General features: G+C 48.7%; 1 protein-coding gene across 1 annotated transcript in view; it reads left to right on the top strand.

Annotated features, from left to right (window-relative positions):
* The window catches only part of GGT1 (gamma-glutamyltransferase 1), a 189,797-nt gene that overhangs the window by 55,798 nt on the left and 112,208 nt on the right, over positions 1–21,791 (top strand). The window contains exon 2 of the mRNA XM_089653223.1: positions 19,307–19,486. Coding sequence (XP_089509349.1) covers positions 19,311–19,486 — 176 coding nt within the window. The 5' untranslated portion in view covers positions 19,307–19,310. The remainder of the gene's footprint in view (positions 1–19,306; positions 19,487–21,791) is intronic.

The following is a 21,791-nucleotide window of genomic DNA, read 5'->3' as shown; positions in this document are numbered from 1 at the left end:
GTGTTCATCAATGCCACATACCAGTGCACATCAGTGCATATCAATGCCGCATATCAGTGCCTACCAGTGCACATAAATGCCAGATATCAGTGCCCATCAGAGCTGCCTTTCAGTGCCAGTTAGTACTGCCTATCAGTGCCCTGCAGTGCCTCCTACCAGTGCCCTGCAGTGCCACCTAACAGTTCCAATCAGTGCCACCTATCAGTGCCATATATGAGTGCCGCCTTTCAGTGCCCATCAGTGATGCCTGTCAATGCTCACCACTGATGCCTGGCAATGCCCTTGTACACTGATCATCAGGGCACTGATGATCAATGTAGCCCAATCAATGCCACCTGTCAGTGCCCATCAATGCCACATACCAGTGCCCATCAGTGCACACCAATGCCACATATCAGTGCCTACCAGTGCACCTCAATGCCACATATCAGTGCCCATCAGAGCTGACATTCAGTGCCACCTATCAGTGTCAGTCAGTGCCACCTATCAATGCGCATCAGTGCCGCCTATCAGTGCCAGTCAGTGCCGCCTATCAGTGCCAGTCAGTGCCGCCTATCAGTGCCAGTCAGTGCCGCCTATCAGTGCCGCCTATCAGTGCCATATATCAGTGTCATGTATCAGTGCTGCCTTTCAGTGCCCATCAGTGATGCCTGTCAATGCCCATTAGTGCAACCTACCAGTCCTGTGATTCCTTGCTGAGCTGCCTGGAAGCAAAGGATTGCCTGGAGGAGAGCTATAGCCTTGTGGCCCTCTGTGGGTCGAGGTGGGGAGGTGAGCAGGCATTGCTGCCATTGGAGGATTCCTTTTTTTTGAGCACTAGAAGTGAAGATCACAGAGTGTTGTTTTCACCTTATTGCATGGACTTTTTTTGTTCATTTATGGACACATTTTTATATTTAATTATCACAAGATATAGTGGATTTAATATTTAATAGTTCGATGTATGGTTTGTCACAATTAATTATTAATCACGTAAATTTGATTGAGAATCACAGTTTATGAATTTCTATTTTATAGGTTGTCACATGTATTATAGATAGTATTATCTTATTTTTTGAATATTATAATCACAGATTTCGATTTTGCATCACTGTTTTATTTGTATTATTACGGATTTTTATTTCGTATCACTGATTGATTTGAAGAATAATTAAGGGCATAGGAGTTTTTATATTTTATTTATTATTTATTTATTTTTTATCATGGATTTATTTATCTTTATGAGGTATTTTTTTGTTTGATATATCTTTTTGTATGTATAGATATCCCACAGATGGTTATATATTTTCATTGGAGTATACGGAACTTAGATTTTTTTTGGATAATATTATATTCATTGTGTGTGCATATAGGGATTTATTTTAGCGCTTCACTATTTTGGTGTTTGGTACTCTATTACTTATTGGTTAAGGCAGAGTGATAGCAGCTGTTAGGATAGGGACTCATCCATATTAAGCGCAGGAGGATATTCCCATTTTTTGCCACCTATCAGTGCCATGCAGTGCCGCCTACCAGTGCCCTTCAGTGCCACCTGACAGTTCCAATCAGTGCTGCCTATCAGTGCCAGTCAGTGCTGCCTATCAGCGCCATATATGATTGTTGCCTTTCAGTGCCCATCGGTGATGCCTGTCAATGCTCACCAGTGATGCCTATCAATGCCCATCAGTGCCGCCTGTCAGTGCCTCCTGATCAGTGCCCCCTATCAGTGCTCATCACTGCAGCCTCATTAGTGCACATCAGTGAAGGATAAAAATTACTTATTTACAAAATTAAAAAAAAAAAAATGTCCAAAATTTTCAGGCTTTTTTAGGTTATTTAGCAAAAGATAAAAAACCCAGTGGTGATTAAATACCACCAAAAGAAAGCTCTAACTGGCTCAAAAAAAAATTGTACAAATTTTGTTTGGAAGCAGTGTTGCATGACCGCGCATAGTGTACATAGTGTAACCTGTTCAAATGTGATTAACATATTTAAAAATTTCAGAGTGCATCTGCAAGTCATAGAAAATAATATAGGCTATAATATATAGGTTATAACAGTAAAGATCAATAAGCATAACATACTACAAGCCAGAGTTGTAGCAGCAATAACCGTATTGTAAACTACGTAAAAATAGGTAGTAAAGGAGGGATTGAAGGGGTAAAGGGGGGGGGGCAAACTTATATTAACCGTGAACTAAGCGACACTCATGAATTAAATAGAGTCGGGCCCGACACAGAAGGACATATGATATCCAGGGCCACCCAGAATCAGGGGCCAAGAGAAAAACAAGGAAGAGAGCAAGAGAAAACAGTATCAGGGAGCCTAGCAGGGAACCCAGGGCCATCAATGCCTATAGCAGTGTGAAGGTTTAGGGGGACATGGAAGGATGAGCGTATTGTGTCCATGGGGCCCAGGTTTTTAGGAAGAAAGAAGAACGCTAGTTAGCTTTTTGCTGATAAAAAAAATTGTCTAGATGACGATGGACTTCCCCGAAGGAAACAAACTGTTGTTTCCAAGCTTTTTTGATAGTTTCTTTCGCTGCTAGTTGAACATACAGTATGTAGTCAGTTTAAATTGGGATCTCATGAGGTCTGGGGTTTTCAGATGCAATAGGATGTATCAAGGAGCAGGACATTTTTAATAACGGAAAATAGGCTGAAATGTACTAGAGAAAGAAAGCACAGACAGGTGTTTTGCTAAAAGAATCAGAAGACCACAGATGACACAACACTGCAATATAGGCCAGCATGTAGGACAATGTTAAATAGCAAGGTTAGGCCCAAACTGATCAGAGAGCACAGGCAGAAGCTTTACTACATGGATTAGGAAAAGGATACAGCAGTGTAAATTTGGCCACTAGTAGTACAGTTTTAAACAGGCATAATATGGCAAAATGTACTAGAAATAATCCGTGCAGGCAGGCAGGCAGTATACAACTGTCCAGCAACAGGATAATTTTAATAAAGAAATGGTGCTGGAGCAGTTAAGTCTGAAATAAAGATCTTATTACCATAAAAATCTCAAAATAAATGAAAGCCCCAATATACCACCCCCTGAAATGAAAGCTTTTTTTTAAGGGAAGCCTTGAAGAAGAAAAAATTGATTATGGATGGTCTAACATTTAAACGTGACTACTGAACATTAAACAACCACAAAGTAAACAAAGGACAAAAAACTTTGATTGCCCAAAGATTTAGCAATCAGAATTAAAAGTACACTTAGCTAAATGGTCCCAATATCTCTCTATACAGTTTGCCAGCTTTCCCAACAACAACTTTCAATTCAATGACTGACTGTTCTGTGCCCTCCTTATATCCTATAGTGAGGGGACTAGCTTGACCCAGAGATCCTTATTGGCCCTTCTAGGTTCCTTGGCCATAGGTCCAAGGATATGCAGTGCATTATGGTTTAAAAAATGTCCACTGACTGAATCACCAAAGTCACTTGAACGCTGAATCTGATTGCCTTAGACTCATGAATCTGAATCTCATCCCTGTTGAAGAACATAAACCCTTTGAAGCTCATTCGTTGATGAGTAGTTTTCCCATTAAAACCCAGAAACTAATGAAAGGGCACTTATCTGCATTTATCTTCAGAGACAGCATGGGGTTTATTTACTAAAGCTGGAGAGTCCAAAATCAGACTCCCTTCTGCATAGAAACCAATCAGCTTCTAACCTCAACTTGTTCAATGAAGCTTTGGCAATGAAACCTGGAAGCTGATTGGTTTCTATGCAGAAGGGAGTCTGATTTTGGACTCTCCAGCTTTAGTAAATAAACCCCCTTGTGTCTGTAGATTCTGCCCATCACCCTTCGCTGCACCTGCATTTAGAAAGACAGAGGCAGCAGAAGCAATTATTTGGACTACTGGGACTCTCATTTTCCCTAAATTCCAGCTTCACTAGTTTTGTTTCAATTGTCAAACCCCAGAAATGTGTACTATGTACAGTATGTGGCCTTCATCTAAATTAATTGTTTTAGAATAGGTGATGTGAAGATTACAAGTTGAATGGCAAATGGCAGGACATAGGCAGCATGTGGGGCTTTCTTTATACTGGGCAGAAGATGAGAGCCCCATGTACATCCATGGCCCATGATTAGAGATGAGCGAATCGAAGTAGGCGAAGTGGAATTCGAGTCGAATATTGGAAAATTTTAGATTCGCGCCGAATCCGAAAAATAGCCTACTTCGGACGCGCGAATCGAAATTTTTCCTAAAATGGCGGCGGACATGTGCGGCGACGGAGCGGGGATGTCTGGGAAGGCGCGCAGACAAGGCGCGCTGACCCATAATGCATTCCTTAATGACATGTGATCGCATTAGCCAATCAGCAGCCAGCCAGCACTGTGTAATGGTCGAGCTATAAATAGCGGCCATTTTAGAATTCTTCATTTGCCTCCAGTCATTCAAGAGAGGCAGACCGCTCTGTATTAGGGACAGAGTTAGGGCCACAGAAACGTTACTTGGGGACAGAGAAACGTTACTTAGGGACAGAGAAGCATTACTCAGGGACACAGAATTGTTAATGAGGGCCACAGAATCGTTACTTAGGGCCAAAGAAACGCTAGTTAGGGCCACAGAATTGTTACTCAGGGACAGACAGAATTGTTACTGAGTGCCAGAGAATTGTTACTTAGGGCCACAGAAATGTTAGTTAGGGCCACAGAATTGTTACTCAGGGACAGACACAGAATTGTTACTGAGGGCCACAGAACTGTTACTTAGGGCCACAGAAACGTTATTAGGGCCACAGAATTGTTACTCAGGGACAGACAGAATTGTTACTGAGTGCCAGAGAATTGTTACTTAGGGCCACAGAAACGTTAGTTAGGGCCACAGAATTGTTACTCAGGGACAGACACAGAATTGTTACTGAGGGCCACAGAAACGTTAGTTAGGGCCACAGAATTGTTACTCAGGGACAGACACAGAATTGTTACTGAGGGCCACAGAATTGTTACTGAGGGCCACAGAATTGTTACTTAGGGCCACAGAATTGTTACTCAGGGAAAGACAGAATTGTTACTGAGTGCCAGAGAATTGTTACTTAGGGCCACAGAAACGTTAGTTAGGGCCACAGAATTGTTACTCAGGGACAGACAGAATTGTTACTGAGTGCCAGAGAATTGTTACTTAGGGCCACAGAAACGTTAGTTAGGGCCACAGAATTGTTACTCAGGGACAGACACAGAATTGTTACTGAGGGCCACAGAATTGTTACTTAGGGCCACAGAAACGTTACTCAGGGACACAGAATTGTTACTGAGGGCCACAGAACTGTTACTTAGGGCCACAGAAACGTTAGTTAGGGCCACAGAATTGTTACTCAGGGACAGACACAGAATTGTTACTGAGGGCCACAGAATTGTTACTTAGGGCCACAGAAACGTTACTCAGGGACACAGAATTGTTACTGAGGGCCACAGAACCGTTACTTAGGGCCACAGAATTGTTACTCAGGGACAGACACAGAATTGTTACTCAGGGACACAGAATTGTTACTGAGGGCCACAGAACCGTTACTTAGGGCCACAGAAACGTTACTCAGGGACACAGAATTGTTACTGAGGGCCACATAACCGTTACTTAGGGCCACATAATTGTTACTCAGGGACAGACACAGAATTGTTACTGAGGGACACAGAATTGTTACTGAGGGCCACAACCGTTACTTAGGGCCACAGAATTGTTACTCAGGGACACAGAATTGTTACTGAGGGCCACAGAACCGTTACTTAGGGCCACAGAATTGTTACTCAGGGACACAGAATTGTTACTGAGGGCCACAGAACCGTTACTTAGGGCCACAGAATTGTTACTCAGGGACAGACACAGAATTGTTACTGAGGGACACAGAATTGTTACTGAGGGCCACAGAAACGTTAATCAGGGACAAAGAATTGTTACTGAGGGCCACAGAACCATTACTTAGGGCCACATAAAAGTTAATCAGGGACACAGAATTGTTACTGAGGGCCACAGAACCGTTACTTAGGGCCACAGAATTGTTACTCAGGGACAGACACAGAATTGTTACTGAGGGACACAGAATTGTTACTGAGGGCCACAGAACCGTTACTGAGGGCCACAGAACCGTTACTGAGGGCCACAGAACCGTTACTGAGGGCCACAGAACCGTTACTGAGGGCCACAGAACCGTTACTGAGGGCCACAGAACCGTTACTGAGGGCCACAGAACCGTTACTGAGGGCCACAGAACCGTTACTGAGGGCCACAGAATTGTTACTGAGGGCCACAGAATTGTTACTGAGGGCCACAGAACCGTTACTTAGGGCCACATAAACGTTAATCAGGGACACAGAATTGTTACTGAGGGCCACAGAACCGTTACTTAGGGCCACAGAATTGTTACTCACGGACAGACACAGAATTGTTTCTTGAGGGACACAGAATTGTTACTGAGAGCCACAGAACCGTTACTTAGGGCCACGTAAACGTTAATCAGGGACAGACACAGAATTGTTACTGAGGGACACAGAATTGTTACTGAGGAACACAGAATTGTTACTGAGGGCCACAGAATTGTTACTTAGGGCCACAGAATTGTTACTTAGGGCCACAGAATTGTTACTGAGGGCCACAGAACCGTTACTTAGGGCCACAGAATTGTTACTTAGGGACACAGAATTGTTACTGAGGGCCACAGAACTGTTACTTAGGGCCACAGAATTGTTACTCGGACAGACACAGAATTGTTACTCAGGGACACAGAATTGTTACTGAGGGCCACAGAACCGTTACTTAGGGCCACAGAATTGTTACTCAGGGACACAGAACTGTTACTGAGGGCCACAGAACTGTTACTTAGGGCCACAGAATTGTTACTCAGGGACACAGAATTGTTACTGAGGGCCACAGAACTCGTACTTAGGGCCACAGAATTGTTACTCGGACATACACAGAATTGTTACTCAGGGACACAGAATTGTTACTCAGGGACACAGAATTGTTACTGAGGGCCACAGAACCGTTACTTAGGGCCACAGAACCGTTACTCAGGGACACAGAATTGTTACTGAGGGCCACAGAACTGTTACTCAGGGACACAGAATTGTTACTGAGGGCCACAGAACTGTTACTTAGGGCCACAGAATTGTTACTCGGACAGACACAGAATTGTTACTCAGGGACACAGAATTGTTACTGAGGGCCACAGAACCGTTACTTAGGGCCACATAAACGTTAATCAGGGACACAGAATTGTTACTGAGGGCCACAGAACCGTTACTTAGGGCCACATAATTGTTACTCAGGGACAGACACAGAATTGTTACTGAGGGACACAGAATTGTTACTGAGGGCCACAGAACCGTTACTTAGGGCCACAGAATTGTTACTCAGGGACAGACACAGAATTGTTACTCAGGGACACAGAATTGTTACTCAGGGACACAGAATCGTTGAACTAAAGAGTATGTCAGAAAACATGCAGAGGAGTGGCAGAGGAGGCAATGTTTTAGGAGCGAGCAGACGTGGCAGCAGAGGAAGGGGTCGAGGCAGCACTATTCGCAGCCAGAGGCCAGTGCTCCCGGTGTCATCCAGCGGTCGTGTCTCCACCGACAACCCTGCCGTCATCGATTGGTTGGCTCGGTCGTCTTCCTCTTCCCAGGTCACCTCTGACACCTACAGCCAACGGTCGGTGGGTACGTCAGACACAACCGTTAGTTGGCATGGCCCGGGACCAAGCCCACTGAAATCACGTGTCCTCTACCTGCCCCTGTCCTTTGGTGTTCCCTCACCAAGCGAAGTATCGCATGCTGTGGGCTCAGCCCCACTGTACAGTGAGGAAGAGCTAACAGAGGGCGGTCAGGAACGGGGGGAGACATCCGCCTTTTCAGCAGCCAGGCGAAGAAGTAGTGGCGAGGAGAGTGGCTCGGTAGCCGGTCTAGAGACAGGTCTGTCTCCTGACCCAGACGCAGCCGAGGGGGCTAGTAGTGAGGCGGAGACCCTACTTGATGATGAGGAGGTTGATCGCACTTGGCAGCCTCGTCGTCATCAGGCAATTTCTTCCGCATCATCAGGAGAAGAGGGTGGCAGCTTGGCAGCGAGCGAAACAGTCGGTGGGTTGCCCAGGAGGCAGCAGGGTCGCAGCAGTGTCAGTGGAGCCAAACGGCCACGGAGTAGAGCACCAGCTCCACTGCAGCCTACCACCACGGCCAGTAGTGGTGCCGGTGTGCACGAAGGAAGCAGCAGTCAGCCAGTGAGGAGTATCGGGGGCAAAGTTTCCTACTCGGCGGTGTGGCAATTTTTCGTCAAGCCGCCCGAGGAAGTAAACGTAGCCGTATGTCGACTATGTGGCCAGAAAGTCAAGCGTGGCCAGGGGGCCCATGTTGGGACTACAGCATTGCGGCAGCATATGCAGCGTCGCCATTTGGTGGCCTGGGAAAACCGTGATAAAGATACGGCGGTTCTGCCTGCCCCAGCCCCCGCTCCATCACCCGCTCCGTTACTTGCTCCGTCACCCGACGTCAATCGCCCTCCATCAGCCAGTCAAGGCTCCAACACCTCTGCTGAGGGGAGTTGTCGCTCGTTGGCATCTTCCGCTTGTTCAGATGCTCCTTCTCCTGCTACTCCTCTTCACGGATTCCGTCAGCAGTCTTTCTTGGAATCCGTTTCCAAGAGACAACAGTTTGCGAGCACGCACCCGACGGTGCAAAAGCTGAACGTCCTCCTGTCCAAGTTGCTGGTGCTGCAGTCCCTCCCTTTCCAAGTGGTGGACTCAGCACCTTTCCGAGAAATGATGGCTTGTGCCGCGCCGCGGTGGAGAGTGTCAAGCCGTCATTTCTTCGCCAAAAAGGCAGTGCCAGCCCTGCATTCACATGTAGAAGAGATGGTGGGCCAGTCTTTGAGCGTGTCGGTCTCTGCCAAAGTGCACAGCAGCGCCGACGTGTAGAGCTGTAACTACGGTCAGGGACAGTACATGTCATTTACGGCCCACTGGGTGAACGTGGTGCCGTCACAGCCGCACCAGCAACTTGGACAGGTCACGCCGCTTTTGCCTCCACGTTTGCACGTCCTTAGTCCACAAAAGATGTCCGCCTCTACCACCTCTTCTTCCGCCGTGTCCTCAGCCGCCACCCCCGTGCCAAGTCCCATTACCCGACCGGCATATCACATGTGCAGGGCGCAACGGTGTCACGCTGTTCTGCACCTGGTATGCCTTGGCGAACGTAGTCACACAGGGGAGGAACTTCTGAGTGTAATGAACAGAGAAATCGACAGATGGCTGTCTCCGCGCAAACTGAAAATCGGAACCATGTTGACCGACAACGGAAAGAACATGGTGTCTGCTCTGCGTCAAGGAAGGTTGTGCCATGCGCCATGCATGGCTCACGTGTTCAATCTGGTTGTCAAGCGGTTCCTAAAATCCACCATCCCACTGCAAGACATCCTTAAAATGTCACGTAAACTTTGCATGCATTTCAGCCATTCCTACACCGCAAAGCACACCCTCATTGAGCTGCAGCGGCAGAACGGAATTCCACATCATCGCCTGATCTGCGACGTTGCAACAAGGTGGAATTCAACCCTACACATGTTAGACCGCCTTTACGAGCAGCGAAAGGCCATCACCGATTTCCTGATGTTACAAGCGGATAAAGGTACTCCCCTGTGTAACTTCGATGTCAGCCATTGGCAGCTCATGCGTGACACCTGCCGCTTGCTCAGGCCCTTTGAGGAGGCCACGCTATTCGTGAGTCGGCAGGACTATGGGATGAACGACGTCATTCCTCTATTGCACGTCCTTGAACAAATGCTGTTAACAATGGCTGGTCAGGGTGCGGTAGACGTGGCGCACAGATCTCAACGCCACATGACCCCTGTGGGGGCAGGACAGGAAGAAGAGGAGGAGGTAGAGGAGGACATTTGTGCTCAGGAATTATTGAGTGAAATGGGTGGTTTTTCCACTCAGCGGACAGGAGTGGAGGAGCAGGAGCATCTGGTAGAGGAGGAGGAGGAGGAGACAGAGGACCCAGACGCACCGTGGCAGTATGCTGTGGAGATGGAGGCAGGGAGTCCCTCGCATTCCTTGGCACAAATGGCCCATAGCATGCTCAGTTGCTTGCGTAGCGACAGCCGAATAATAACCATCAGACAGAGGGATGACTTTTGGCTGTCCACCTTGTTGGACCCTCGCTACCGTTCAAAAATGGTGGCCTTTTTCACACCTGCTGAGAGGGAGGCCAAAATAACGTACTATAAAAACCACCTATGTAGTCAGTTGGTCTCTGCCTTTGTGCGCCAACGTCCATCCTCAGACACTGTGGGCCCTGTGCGCTCGCGTTCCGCTGCCATGGCAGCAGGGGCGGGGTGGGGTGGTAGGAGCAGTGGCAGCTCCACCAGCAGCGGCTGCCTCAGTCTGCAGTCGATGATGAGTAGCTTTCTTCACCAGCGCAGTGAGGAAACTACTAACCAGCCGCAGCAGCAGCAGCAGCAGCATCAGGTGGACCTGGAGCAGGACCTCAAACAACAGGCTTGGGCCTACTTGGACAGCACCCTGCCAACCGAGGTAGACAATCCCCTTGACTACTGGGCAACGAAACTTGACCTTTGGCCCCAACTAGCTGAATTTGCCCTTGAAAGGCTGTCATGCCCGGCCAGTAGCGTGGCATCGGAGCGCGTGTTTAGTGCGGCAGGAGGTATTGTAACTCCGCGGAGGACACGACTGTCCACCCAAAGTGTGGAGAGACTCACGTTTGTGAAAATGAATCAGGCGTGGATTAGTCTGGATTTCAAACCACCAGTTCCTGACACAACTGACTAAATCCGCCATGAATCATGCCTCAAACATGTGCCACTTTCAGGTCTCCTCACACACTGCTGGTGTGTTCCATTTTTTGTCATAGGGTGCTGGCAGATTACGGGCCTCCCATAGCTGCTGCCAGGCCCCTAATCTGCCATAGGCCCCTATATACCGCCTCCTCATGCTGCTGCCAGGTCCAGAGTCTCTCATGGGTCCCTGTACGGCCTCCCATTGCTGCTGTCTCCATCGCCACACTCTGCCATGTGCCACTTTCAGGTCTCCTCACACACTGCTGGTGTGTTGAATTTTTTGACATAGGGTGCTGGCAGATTATGGGCCTCCCATAGCTGCTGCCAGGCCCCTAATCTGCCATAGGCCCCTATATACCGCCTCCTCATGCTGCTGCCAGGTCCAGAGTCTGTCATGGGTCCCTGTGCGGCCTCCCATTGCTGCTGTCTCCATCGCCACACTCTGCCATGTGCCACTTTCAGGTCTCTTCACACTGCTGGTGTGTTGAATTTTTTGACATAGGGTGCTGGCAGATTACGGGCCTCCTATAGCTGCTGCCAGGCCCCTAATCTGCCATAGGCCCCTATATACCGCCTCCTCATGCTGCTGCCAAGTCCAGAGTCTGTCATGGGTCCCTGTACGGCCTCCCATTGCTGCTGTCTCCATCGCCACACTCTGCCATGTGCCACTTTCAGGTCTCCTCACACACTGCTGGTGTGTTCAATTTTTTGACATAGGGTGCTGGCAGATTACGGGCCTCCTATAGCTGCTGCCGGGCCCCTAATCTGCCATGGGCCCCTGTACCGCCTCCTCATGCTGCTGCCAGGTCCACAGTGTCTCATGCCATGTGCCACTTTCAGGTCTCCTCACACTGCTGGTGTGTTGAATTTTTTGACATAGGGTGCTGACAGATTACGGGCCTCCCATAGCTGCTGCCAGGCCCCTAACCTGCCATGGGCCCCTATACCGCCTCCTCATGCTGCTGCCAAGTCCAGAGTCTGTCATGGGTCCCTGTACGGCCTCCCATTGCTGCTGTCTCCATCGCCACACTCTGCCATGTGCCACTTTCATGCTGCTGCCAGGTCCACAGTGTCTCATGCCATGTGCCACTTTCAGGTCTCCTCACACTGCTGGTGTGTTGAATTTTTTGACATAGGGTGCTGGCAGATTACGGGCCTCCCATAGCTGCTGCCAGGCCCCTAATCTGCCATGGGCCCCTATACCGCCTCCTCATGCTGCTGCCAAGTCCAGAGTCTGTCATGGGTCCCTGTACGGCCTCCCATTGCTGCTGTCTCCATCGCCACACTCTGCCATGTGCCACTTTCAGGTCTCCTCACACTGCTGGTGTGTTCAATTTTTTGACATAGGGTGCTGGCAGATTACGGGCCTCCTATAGCTGCTGCCAGGCCCCTAATCTGCCATAGGCCCCTATATACCGCCTCCTCATGCTGCTGCCGCCAAGTCCAGAGTCTGTCATGGGTCCCTGTACGGCCTCCCATTGCTGCTGTCTCCATCGCCACACTCTGCCATGTGCCACTTTCAGGTCTCCTCACACACTGCTGGTGTGTTCAATTTTTTGACATAGGGTGCTGGCAGATTACGGGCCTCTTATAGCTGCTGCCAGACCCCTAATCTGCCATGGGCCCCTGTACCGCCTTCTCATGCTGCTGCCAGGTCCACAGTGTCTCATGCCATGTGCCACTTTCAGGTCTCCTCACACTGCTGGTGTGTTGAATTTTTTGACATAGGGTGCTGGCAGATTACGGGCCTCCCATAGCTGCTGCCAGGCCCCTAATCTGCCATGGGCCCCTATACCGCCTCCTCATGCTGCTGCCAAGTCCAGAGTCTGTCATGGGTCCCTGTACGGCCTCCCATTGCTGCTGTCTCCATCGCCACACTCTGCCATGTGCCACTTTCAGGTCTCCTCACACTGCTGGTGTGTTGAATTTTTTGACATAGGGTGCTGGCAGATTACGGGCCTCCTATAGCTGCTGCCAGGCCCCTAATCTGCCATAGGCCCCTATATACCGCCTCCTCATGCTGCTGCCAAGTCCAGAGTCTGTCATGGGTCCCTGTACGGCCTCCAATTGCTGCTGTCTCCATCGCCACACTCTGCCATGTGCCACTTTCAGGTCTCCTCACACACTGCTGGTGTGTTCAATTTTTTGACATAGGGTGCTGGCAGATTACGGGCCTCCCATAGCTGCTGCCAGGCCCCTAATCTGCCATGGGCCCCTATACCGCCTCCTCATGCTGCTGCCAAGTCCAGAGTCTGTCATGGGTCCCTGTACGGCCTCCCATTGCTGCTGTCTCCATCGCCACACTCTGCCATGTGCCACTTTCAGGTCTCTTCACACTGCTGGTGTGTTGAATTTTTTGACATAGGGTGCTGGCAGATTACGGGCCTCCTATAGCTGCTGCCAGGCCCCTAATCTGCCATAGGCCCCTATATACCGCCTCCTCATGCTGCTGCCAAGTCCAGAGTCTGTCATGGGTCCCTGTACGGCCTCCCATTGCTGCTGTCTCCATCGCCACACTCTGCCATGTGCCACTTTCAGGTCTCCTCACACACTGCTGGTGTGTTGAATTTTTTGACATAGGGTGCTGGCAGATTACGGGCCTCCCATAGCTGCTGCCAGGCCCCTAATCTGCCATAGGCCCCTATATACCGCCTCCTCATGCTGCTGCCAAGTCCAGAGTCTCTCATGGGTCCCTGTACGGCCTCCCATTGCTGCTGTCTCCATCACCACACTCTGCCATGTGCCACTTTCAGGTCTCCTCACACTGCTGGTGTGTTGAATTTTTTGACATAGGGTGCTGACAGATTACGGGCCTCCCATAGCTGCTGCCAGGCCCCTAATCTGCCATAGGCCCCTATATACCACCTCCTCATGCTGCTGCCAAGTCCAGAATCTCTCATGGGTCCCTGTACGGCCTCCCATTGCTGCTGTCTCCATCGCCACACTCTGCCATGTGCCACTTTCAGGTCTCCTCACACTGCTGGTGTGTTGAATTTTTTGACATAGGGTGCTGGCAGATTACGGGCCTCCCATAGCTGCTGCCAGGCCCCTAATCTGCCATAGGCCCCGATTTACCGCCTCCTCATGCTGCTGCCAAGTCCAGAGTCTCTCATGGGTCCCTGTACGGCCTCCCATTGCTGCTGTCTCCATCGCCACACTCTGCCATGTGCCACTTTCAGGTCTCCTCACACTGCTGGTGTGTTGAATTTTTTGACATAGGGTGCTGGCAGATTACGGGCCTCCTATAGCTGCTGCCAGGCCCCTAATCTGCCATAGGCCCCTATATACCGCCTCCTCATGCTGCTGCCAGGTCCAGAGTCTGTCATGGGTCCCTGTACGGCCTCCCATTGCTGCTGTCTCCATCGCCACACTCTGCCATGTGCCACTTTCAGGTCTCCTCACACTGCTGGTGTGTTGAATTTTTTGACATAGGGTGCTGGCAGATTACGGGCCTCCCATAGCTGCTGCCAGGCCCCTAATCTGCCATAGGCCCCGATTTACCGCCTCCTCATGCTGCTGCCAAGTCCAGAGTCTCTCATGGGTCCCTGTACGGCCTCCCATTGCTGCTGTCTCCATCGCCACACTCTGCCATGTGCCACTTTCAGGTCTCCTCACACTGCTGGTGTGTTGAATTTTTTGACATAGGGTGCTGGCAGATTACGGGCCTCCTATAGCTGCTGCCAGGCCCCTAATCTGCCATAGGCCCCTATATACCGCCTCCTCATGCTGCTGCCAGGTCCAGAGTCTGTCATGGGTCCCTGTACGGCCTCCCATTGCTGCTGTCTCCATCGCCACACTCTGCCATGTGCCACTTTCAGGTCTCTTCACACTGCTGGTGTGTTGAATTTTTTGACATAGGGTGCTGGCAGATTACGGGCCTCCTATAGCTGCTGCCAGGCCCCTAATCTGCCATAGGCCCCTATATACCGCCTCCTCATGCTGCTGCCAAGTCCAGAGTCTGTCATGGGTCCCTGTACGGCCTCCCATTGCTGCTGTCTCCATCGCCACACTCTGCCATGTGCCACTTTCAGGTCTCCTCACACACTGCTGGTGTGTTGAATTTTTTGACATAGGGTGCTGGCAGATTACGTGCCTCCCATTGCTGCTGCCAGGCCCGTAATCTGCCATAGGCCCCCGTACCGACTCCTCATGCTGTGACGTTGCAACAAGGTGGAATTCAACCCTACATATGCTAGACCGCCTTTACGAACAGCAAAAGGCCATCACAGATTTCCTGATGTTACAAGCGGATAAAGGTACTCCCTGTGTAACTTAGATGTCAGCCATTGGCAGCTCATGCGTGACACCTGCGCTTGCTCAGGCCCTTTGAGGAGGCCACGCTATTCGTGAGTCGGCAGGACTATGGGATGAACGACGTCATTCCTCTGTTGCACGTCCTGGAACAAATGCTGTTAACAATGGCTGGTCAGGGTGCGGTAGACGTGGCGCACAGATCTCAACGTCACATGACCCCTGTGGGGGCAGGACAAGAAGAAGAGGAGGAGGTAGAGGAGGACATTGGTGCTCAGGAATTATTGAGTGAAATGGGTGGTTTTTCCACTCAGCGGACAGGAGTGGAGGAGCAGGAGCATCTGGTAGAGGAGGAGGAAGAGGAGACAGAGGACCCAGACGCACCATGGCAGTATGCTGTGGAGATGGAGGCAGGGAGTCCCTCGCATTCCTTGGCACAAATGGCCCATAGCATGCTCGCTTGCTTGCGTACCGACAGCCGAATAATAACCATCAGACAGAGGGATGACTTTTGGCTGTCCACCTTGTTGGACCCTCGCTACCATTCAAAAATGGTGGCCTTTTTCACACCTGCTGAGAGGGAGGCCAAAATAACGTACTATAAAAACCACCTATGTAGTCAGCTGGTCTCTGCCTGTCTGCGCCAACGTCCATCCTCAGACACTGTGGGCCCTGTGCGCTCGCGTTCCGCTGCCATGGCAGCAGGGGAGGGGTGGGGTGGTAGGAGCAGTGGCAGCTCCACCAGCAGCAGCTGCCTCAGTCTGCAGTCGATGATGAGTAGCTTTCTTCACCAGCGCAGTGAGGAAACTACTAACCAGCCGCAGCAGCAGCAGCATCAGGTGGACCTGGAGCAGGACCTCAAACAACAGGCTTAGGCCTACTTGGACAGCACCCTGCCAACCGAGGTAGACAATCCCCTTGACTACTGGGCAACGAAACTTGACCTTTGGCCCCAACTAGCTGAATTTGCCCTTGAAAGGCTGTCATGCCCGGCCAGTAGCGTGGCATCGGAGCGCTTGTTTAGTGCGGCAGGAGGTATTGCAACTCCGCGGAGGACACGACTGTCCACCCAAAGTGTGGAGAGACTGACGTTTGTGAAAATGAATCAGGCGTGGATTAGTCTGGATTTCAAACCACCAGTTCCTGACACAACTGACTAAATCCGCCATGAATCATGCCCCAAACATGTGCCACTTTCAGGTCTCCTCACACTGCTGGTGTGTTCCTTTTTTTGTCATAGGGTGCTGGCAGATTACGGGCCTCCCATAGCTGCTGCCAGGCCCCTAATCTGCCATGGGCCCCTATACCGCCTCCTCATGCTGCTACCAGGTCCAGAGTCTCTCATGGGTCCCTGTACGGCCTCCCATTGCTGCTGTCTCCATCGCCACACTCTGCCATGTGCCACTTTCAGGTCTCCTCACACTGCTGGTGGGTTCCATTTTTTGTCATAGGGTGCTGGCAGATTACGGGCCTCCCATAGCTGCTGCCAGGCCCCTAATCTGCCATGGGCCCCCGTACCGACTCCTCATGCTGCTGCCAGGCCCGTAATCTGTCATGGGCCCCTGTTGTCGCTTGTTGGCATATTCCGCTCGTTCAGATGCTCCTTCTCCTGCTATTCCTCTTCACGGATTCTGTCAGCAGTCTTTCTTGGAATCCGTTTCCAAGAGACAACAGTTTGCGAGCACGCACCCGACGGTGCAGAAGCTGAACGTCCTCCTGTCCAAGTTGCTGCTGCCAGGCTCGTAATCTGTCATGCGCCCCTGTACCGCCTCCTCATGCTGCTGCCAGGTCCAGAGTGTGTCATGGGCCCCCGTACCGACTCCTCATGCTGCTGCCAGGCCCGTAATCTGTCATGGGCCCCTGTACCGCCTCCCCATGCTGCTGCCAGGTCCAGAGTGTGTCATGGGTCCCTGCACGGCCTCCCATTGCTGCTGCCAGGCCCGTAATCTGCCATGGGCCCCCGTACCGACTCCTCATGCTTCTGCCAGGCCCGTAATCTGTCATGGGCCCCTGTACCGCCTCCTCATGCTGCTGCCAGGTCCAGAGTGTGTCATGGGTCCCTGTACGGCCTCCCATTGCTGCTGTCTCCATCGCCACACTCTGCCATGTGCCACTTTCAGGTCTCCTCACACTGCTGGTGGTTTTCATTTTTGTCATAGGGTGCTGTATGGCCTCCCATTGCTGCTGCCTCCACCGCCACACTGTGGCTCCACACTCTGGTTTTGGCCCCGTGACTGCCCAAATGAGTGAAGTGTGCGGTGATTCTAAGATCGACGGCACTCATCTGCATGTCATACTGACTGACAGTATTATTTCTCTTCCCCAGCAGACTCCAAGGGCATTTAAATTAAAGGTACAGTGTTCTGCACTAATATAAAGTCTCTCTGAAGCCTAGAAACACCCTTTTATAAGTTAAATTCGCAGCGAATATATTCGACTCGAATCGAAATTTTTCCACGAATTCGCCGAATCAGTCGAATCGAATTTTTGAATACATCGCTCATCTCTACCCATGATCTAAGGGGATTTCACAAAAATATAGGAAGTACAATGAAGACTACCACAGGTATCTGAAGGTACCACAAAGTATAGCCCTTAGAAATGTTTTCAGCCAGGTCAGGTTCTCATTACAGGGTACTTTTTTGAAGATCTCTTCGCTATGTACATAAAGTCAACTAATGCAAGGGAAAATGTAAATTGAAATAGCCTTTTTTAGATCAAAAGTAACAGCATACACATAAATTGGAGCTTCATGTCTTTGCAGACAGGTGATTGATTTGCAGTTTTAACCCTTAATAAGTGTTTATTCCATGCGATATTCAGTCAGGACGTGCATAGCTATTGATTTTTATAATTTCCTCTTGGCAGGTCACTCATGGAAAGTTTTGCAAACAGGGCTGATATGCTTTCTCTTCCCTAGCAAGTTTGCCCAGTAACCAACGTCAGTCTAAATAAGACTCCATTCACATTAGCACATCTCAACAGTCGCACAATTTCCAGTGAGACTTTGATGTAACTCGTGGTGGGACTTTGATCCAACTTTACACTCAGTGGACTCAAGTTGCATCAAAAGTCGTAACCAAAGTAGTGCAGGAACTACTTTCAAGTCACTGCGACTTGAAATCGCACATATTTGAATAGTACTCATTGGAAAACATGGGGTGTGACTTTGGACCCCAAAGTTACATGGCAAGTCACACAAGTGTGAATGGACTCCAAGACCAGCCACACAACAGTGTTTTAGCTCTAGACCACATGGCCGAGTGTTACTTGACATAAGTTTGTATGTAGAAAAAAAAAAGCTACAAAGCTAAATGCAGCATAAGCTGTTAGCACATACCTGTCAGTAGACCCAGAGACTGTCATATAAGTGGTGGTGGTGGTGGTGGTGGTGGGGGGGTACCGATGCTTATGCAAATAGCAATATGGGCAGAGGGGAATCACTATGATGAAGGGTTCTTCATTAGCAGGTATGTGTTGAGAAAACAACCAGCCACCTGATATGGTGTGTAGCAATGTAATTTAAAGGTTCACTATAAGTGGCAGCATAACATAGTAACACAGAGTTTTTTTTTGTGCCCACTGTCCGTGTTGTACTAACATTGATGCCAGCTTCGCTTGAAATTGCTGCACTCTATATTAAAGGAAGTAAGCCAAAGGCCTTAAATAGTGACAGCTACAGATATATTCCACCCTTGTCTGAGATGATGGAGCCATAATATCGTCTGATGTATTTAAATACCAGAGTGACATTTCATATTCCTTTTTCTTTGGTGAAAAATGCTTTATTGAACTGCTTGAGAGATTTCTCCTACTATTGTGTGGTTAATTGTGTTTGTTTTTCCAGATGAAAATCAGAAAGATTTATAGTCTTTTGTTGAAGAGAACATTTTGCTATTTAATAACAGGACGGACCAAAGTTAAACTGCTTCCAAATCAAGCCTCTTTTAAAATGGATTTTTGTGCCCTGTTTGACGGCATCGCTGGCACCCTCTGAGTCAGGGGATGGCCAGGAAACCGCTGCCAGCTTCAAGTAGTGACTGCCTAATCATGCTGCAAGAACTCAGCTTAGGCCCAGTGTCTCTGCACTTCTCCTGCTTTATAAATGGTAACACGGGCACAAAGGGAGAGCTTAATGAAATAAACCAATAGGTCCATGGTGGGGCAGAATAACAGCTATCTGTATAGAGTAAAGCATCATTATAACTGTTATTACAATTACATTTATAGAGGGATGATGTGTATTTTCAATACTACTTTTGTATTCCTCCATTCACAGCGCCATGCAGAGTCGCCATCTCATAATAGGATTTCTGTCCATTGTACTGGTTGCACTTGCTTTGTTCTTGGGATTGTTTTTTGGACTGCGTTCGAACCCCGGGGAGACTACCCTGAGCACACAGATCTATGGAAAAGCAGCTGTAGCTACAGATGCTGGAAAATGTTCTGAGATTGGAAGGTGAGTTTGAGGAATCTCTATCTATCTATCTATCTATCTATCTAGAAGTTTACCTTGGGGGGAGTTCAAGAGGTAGGTTGAAGCTAGGGTTCCCGCCTCATCCCTATAAAACCTAACACATATTAATTACACAGGTTCTGTGGCTGATTAAGGTGTAATTAATGTGTTTGGTGTTAAAGGGATCAGGTGGCCACTCTAGTTGAGGCTCAGCCTGTACCCCTCTAGATCATTAAGCAGCAAGTATTTACTCCCATAGTAATTTACTGAAGCACATAGTTGCCTTTATCTGCAGTACACTAACCCAATATTGCAAATTGTCCAAACCCCCCCTCGTGTCCTGCAAACGTCCCACCAGGCTGAGGGCTGTTGCAAAGGCAGATGGAATGCAAGGTCATCATTTTATCCTACTGAAAGGAGGTGCCTGTGAGTTTTCAGAGTACATTGGAAATTATAGAAGTACAGCCAAAATCTCGGTGGGCAAAAATTTTAAGATAGGAGTTAAATATGCAAATGCATAAGTAAGTTATGTATAGTTTTCCAAATTATTGAAAAGCCCTTTTAGAAAATGCCAAGTCCCAGGCATTCCAGAAAACAGATCCCATGTCTGCATGTAGTCTTTTGTGCATTGTTTTCAACTGTTTGTGATTTTGTTATTGTGAATTTGCATATTGTCGATATAGGCTAAATGTCTTATCTTGGTTTTGGAAACAGTGGAGAGGTGTGAGGACTGGTAATGGGTTTTATTGCGTGACCCAGACAAGAAATTAAAGTAAATGCCAAGTCCATACTTAGTTTTTAAAAAGGTCGGGAAGTGTTAGAAAATGTGTCCAGTTTGTACTGCTGTCTAGGGCTCTAATGGAGTCCTGGATAGCAGTAAAATCCTGACAGCACCCTTAGCCTCCCCGCACCATCCAAAAAAAAAGTTTGGTTTGGGCACACACTTTAAGGCAGCCTTTCTGAACCTTTTCAATGCAGAGGAACCATTAAAATAACTTTGCAGTCTCAGGGAACCCCTGGCTATATCTACAACTCATGATACATTAGTGTGATGGTCAGAAGGAAGAATGCTCCTTCTACTTGTGGTCATTGGGAAGAATTACGCTCTTTATGGGTAACTAAAACAATCAATGGTGTCAGTGGGGACTTGTCTGAGAGGCAGAAATTGCTCATGTAACCACTAGCAACCTCTGGTGGAACCCTGGTTGAGAAACCCTGCTCTTTGGTAACAAGCATCACAGATACAGGAAGACACTAATACAACAAACATCTTCCTCACTCTACTCAAAATATATTTTTGTTACTGTTGCATTTGAGAGATGTTCTATTGCTTCTCCTCATTCCCTGATATCACTTGCACTTGAAACTTTCTGCCCTTTCAAAGAATGATTGTTTTCCAAGTATGGAGCGGTACATACATAGGAATTTATGACTGCTTTATGGGTGACACAGGGAGATGTTTATCATTATTGTGACATTCTGAATGTTTCAGTTTACTGCATAAAAGCACAGAGGAATTATTGGTATGCTTATTATATAATAAAAAACTATTCTTTTTCTTGAAGAGACCCTGTCAGCATCTTTTCATAAGATGGGAAGTAATAAACATTAACAACAGGTATACATTAGGTGAATCAAGAGAACAGCAAATACTGTGACTGAAAGCAATATAACTCACTTTTACAATCAGGCTGCTTTCAGGGGATTCCAACTGTGAATAACCCCAAGAGCAGAGACAAACACTTAAATGGCAACCTCAAAGTGGATTTAACTCCTCTACATAAATTCGGCTCTATGATGGCCAAGCAGGAGGAGACCAGATGAGTGACTCTCTGTTGTGTCAAACTTCTCCCTTCTAACCCCTGACACCGCAAGCCCAGTAGGCAAACACTGTACCCAACTGATGCCTAACAGCTACTTTCCAAGGTAAAGCTATGCACTCACACACCATGCAATATAGAGGCCTGAATACGCATGTGCGTGCCCGTATGGCACCAGTAACTTCAGTCTCTTGGTAACAGGATGAATCTTGGGGTCTTCAGCTAGCCACTTTCGTTGGTGCCCTTAAACTCCTATAGTAAAGTATAATTGTAATCCCGTGGCAGTATTTGTATAGCATAGCAAATACTGTGTCTGTTTAGCAGGGCCATCTACACAACCCAGTGCCTGGTGAGTATGGGCAAAGTGTAATGTCTCTGTATGTGTGCAGTGTTCCTGTCATCTGCCAGTGGGCAAAATCCCTCTCACCAGATCCTGTGACTAAGGCCCAAACGATCGTCCTGGAAATGACAGGCTCCTCTGGTCACCT

Source organism: Staurois parvus, unplaced genomic scaffold (assembly GCF_062004578.1).
Source record: "Staurois parvus isolate SC_StPar_1 unplaced genomic scaffold, SC_StPar_1.0 ptg000704l, whole genome shotgun sequence".
NCBI lineage: Eukaryota > Metazoa > Chordata > Amphibia > Anura > Ranidae > Staurois > Staurois parvus.
This window is presented reverse-complemented; position numbering and strand designations above follow the sequence as displayed.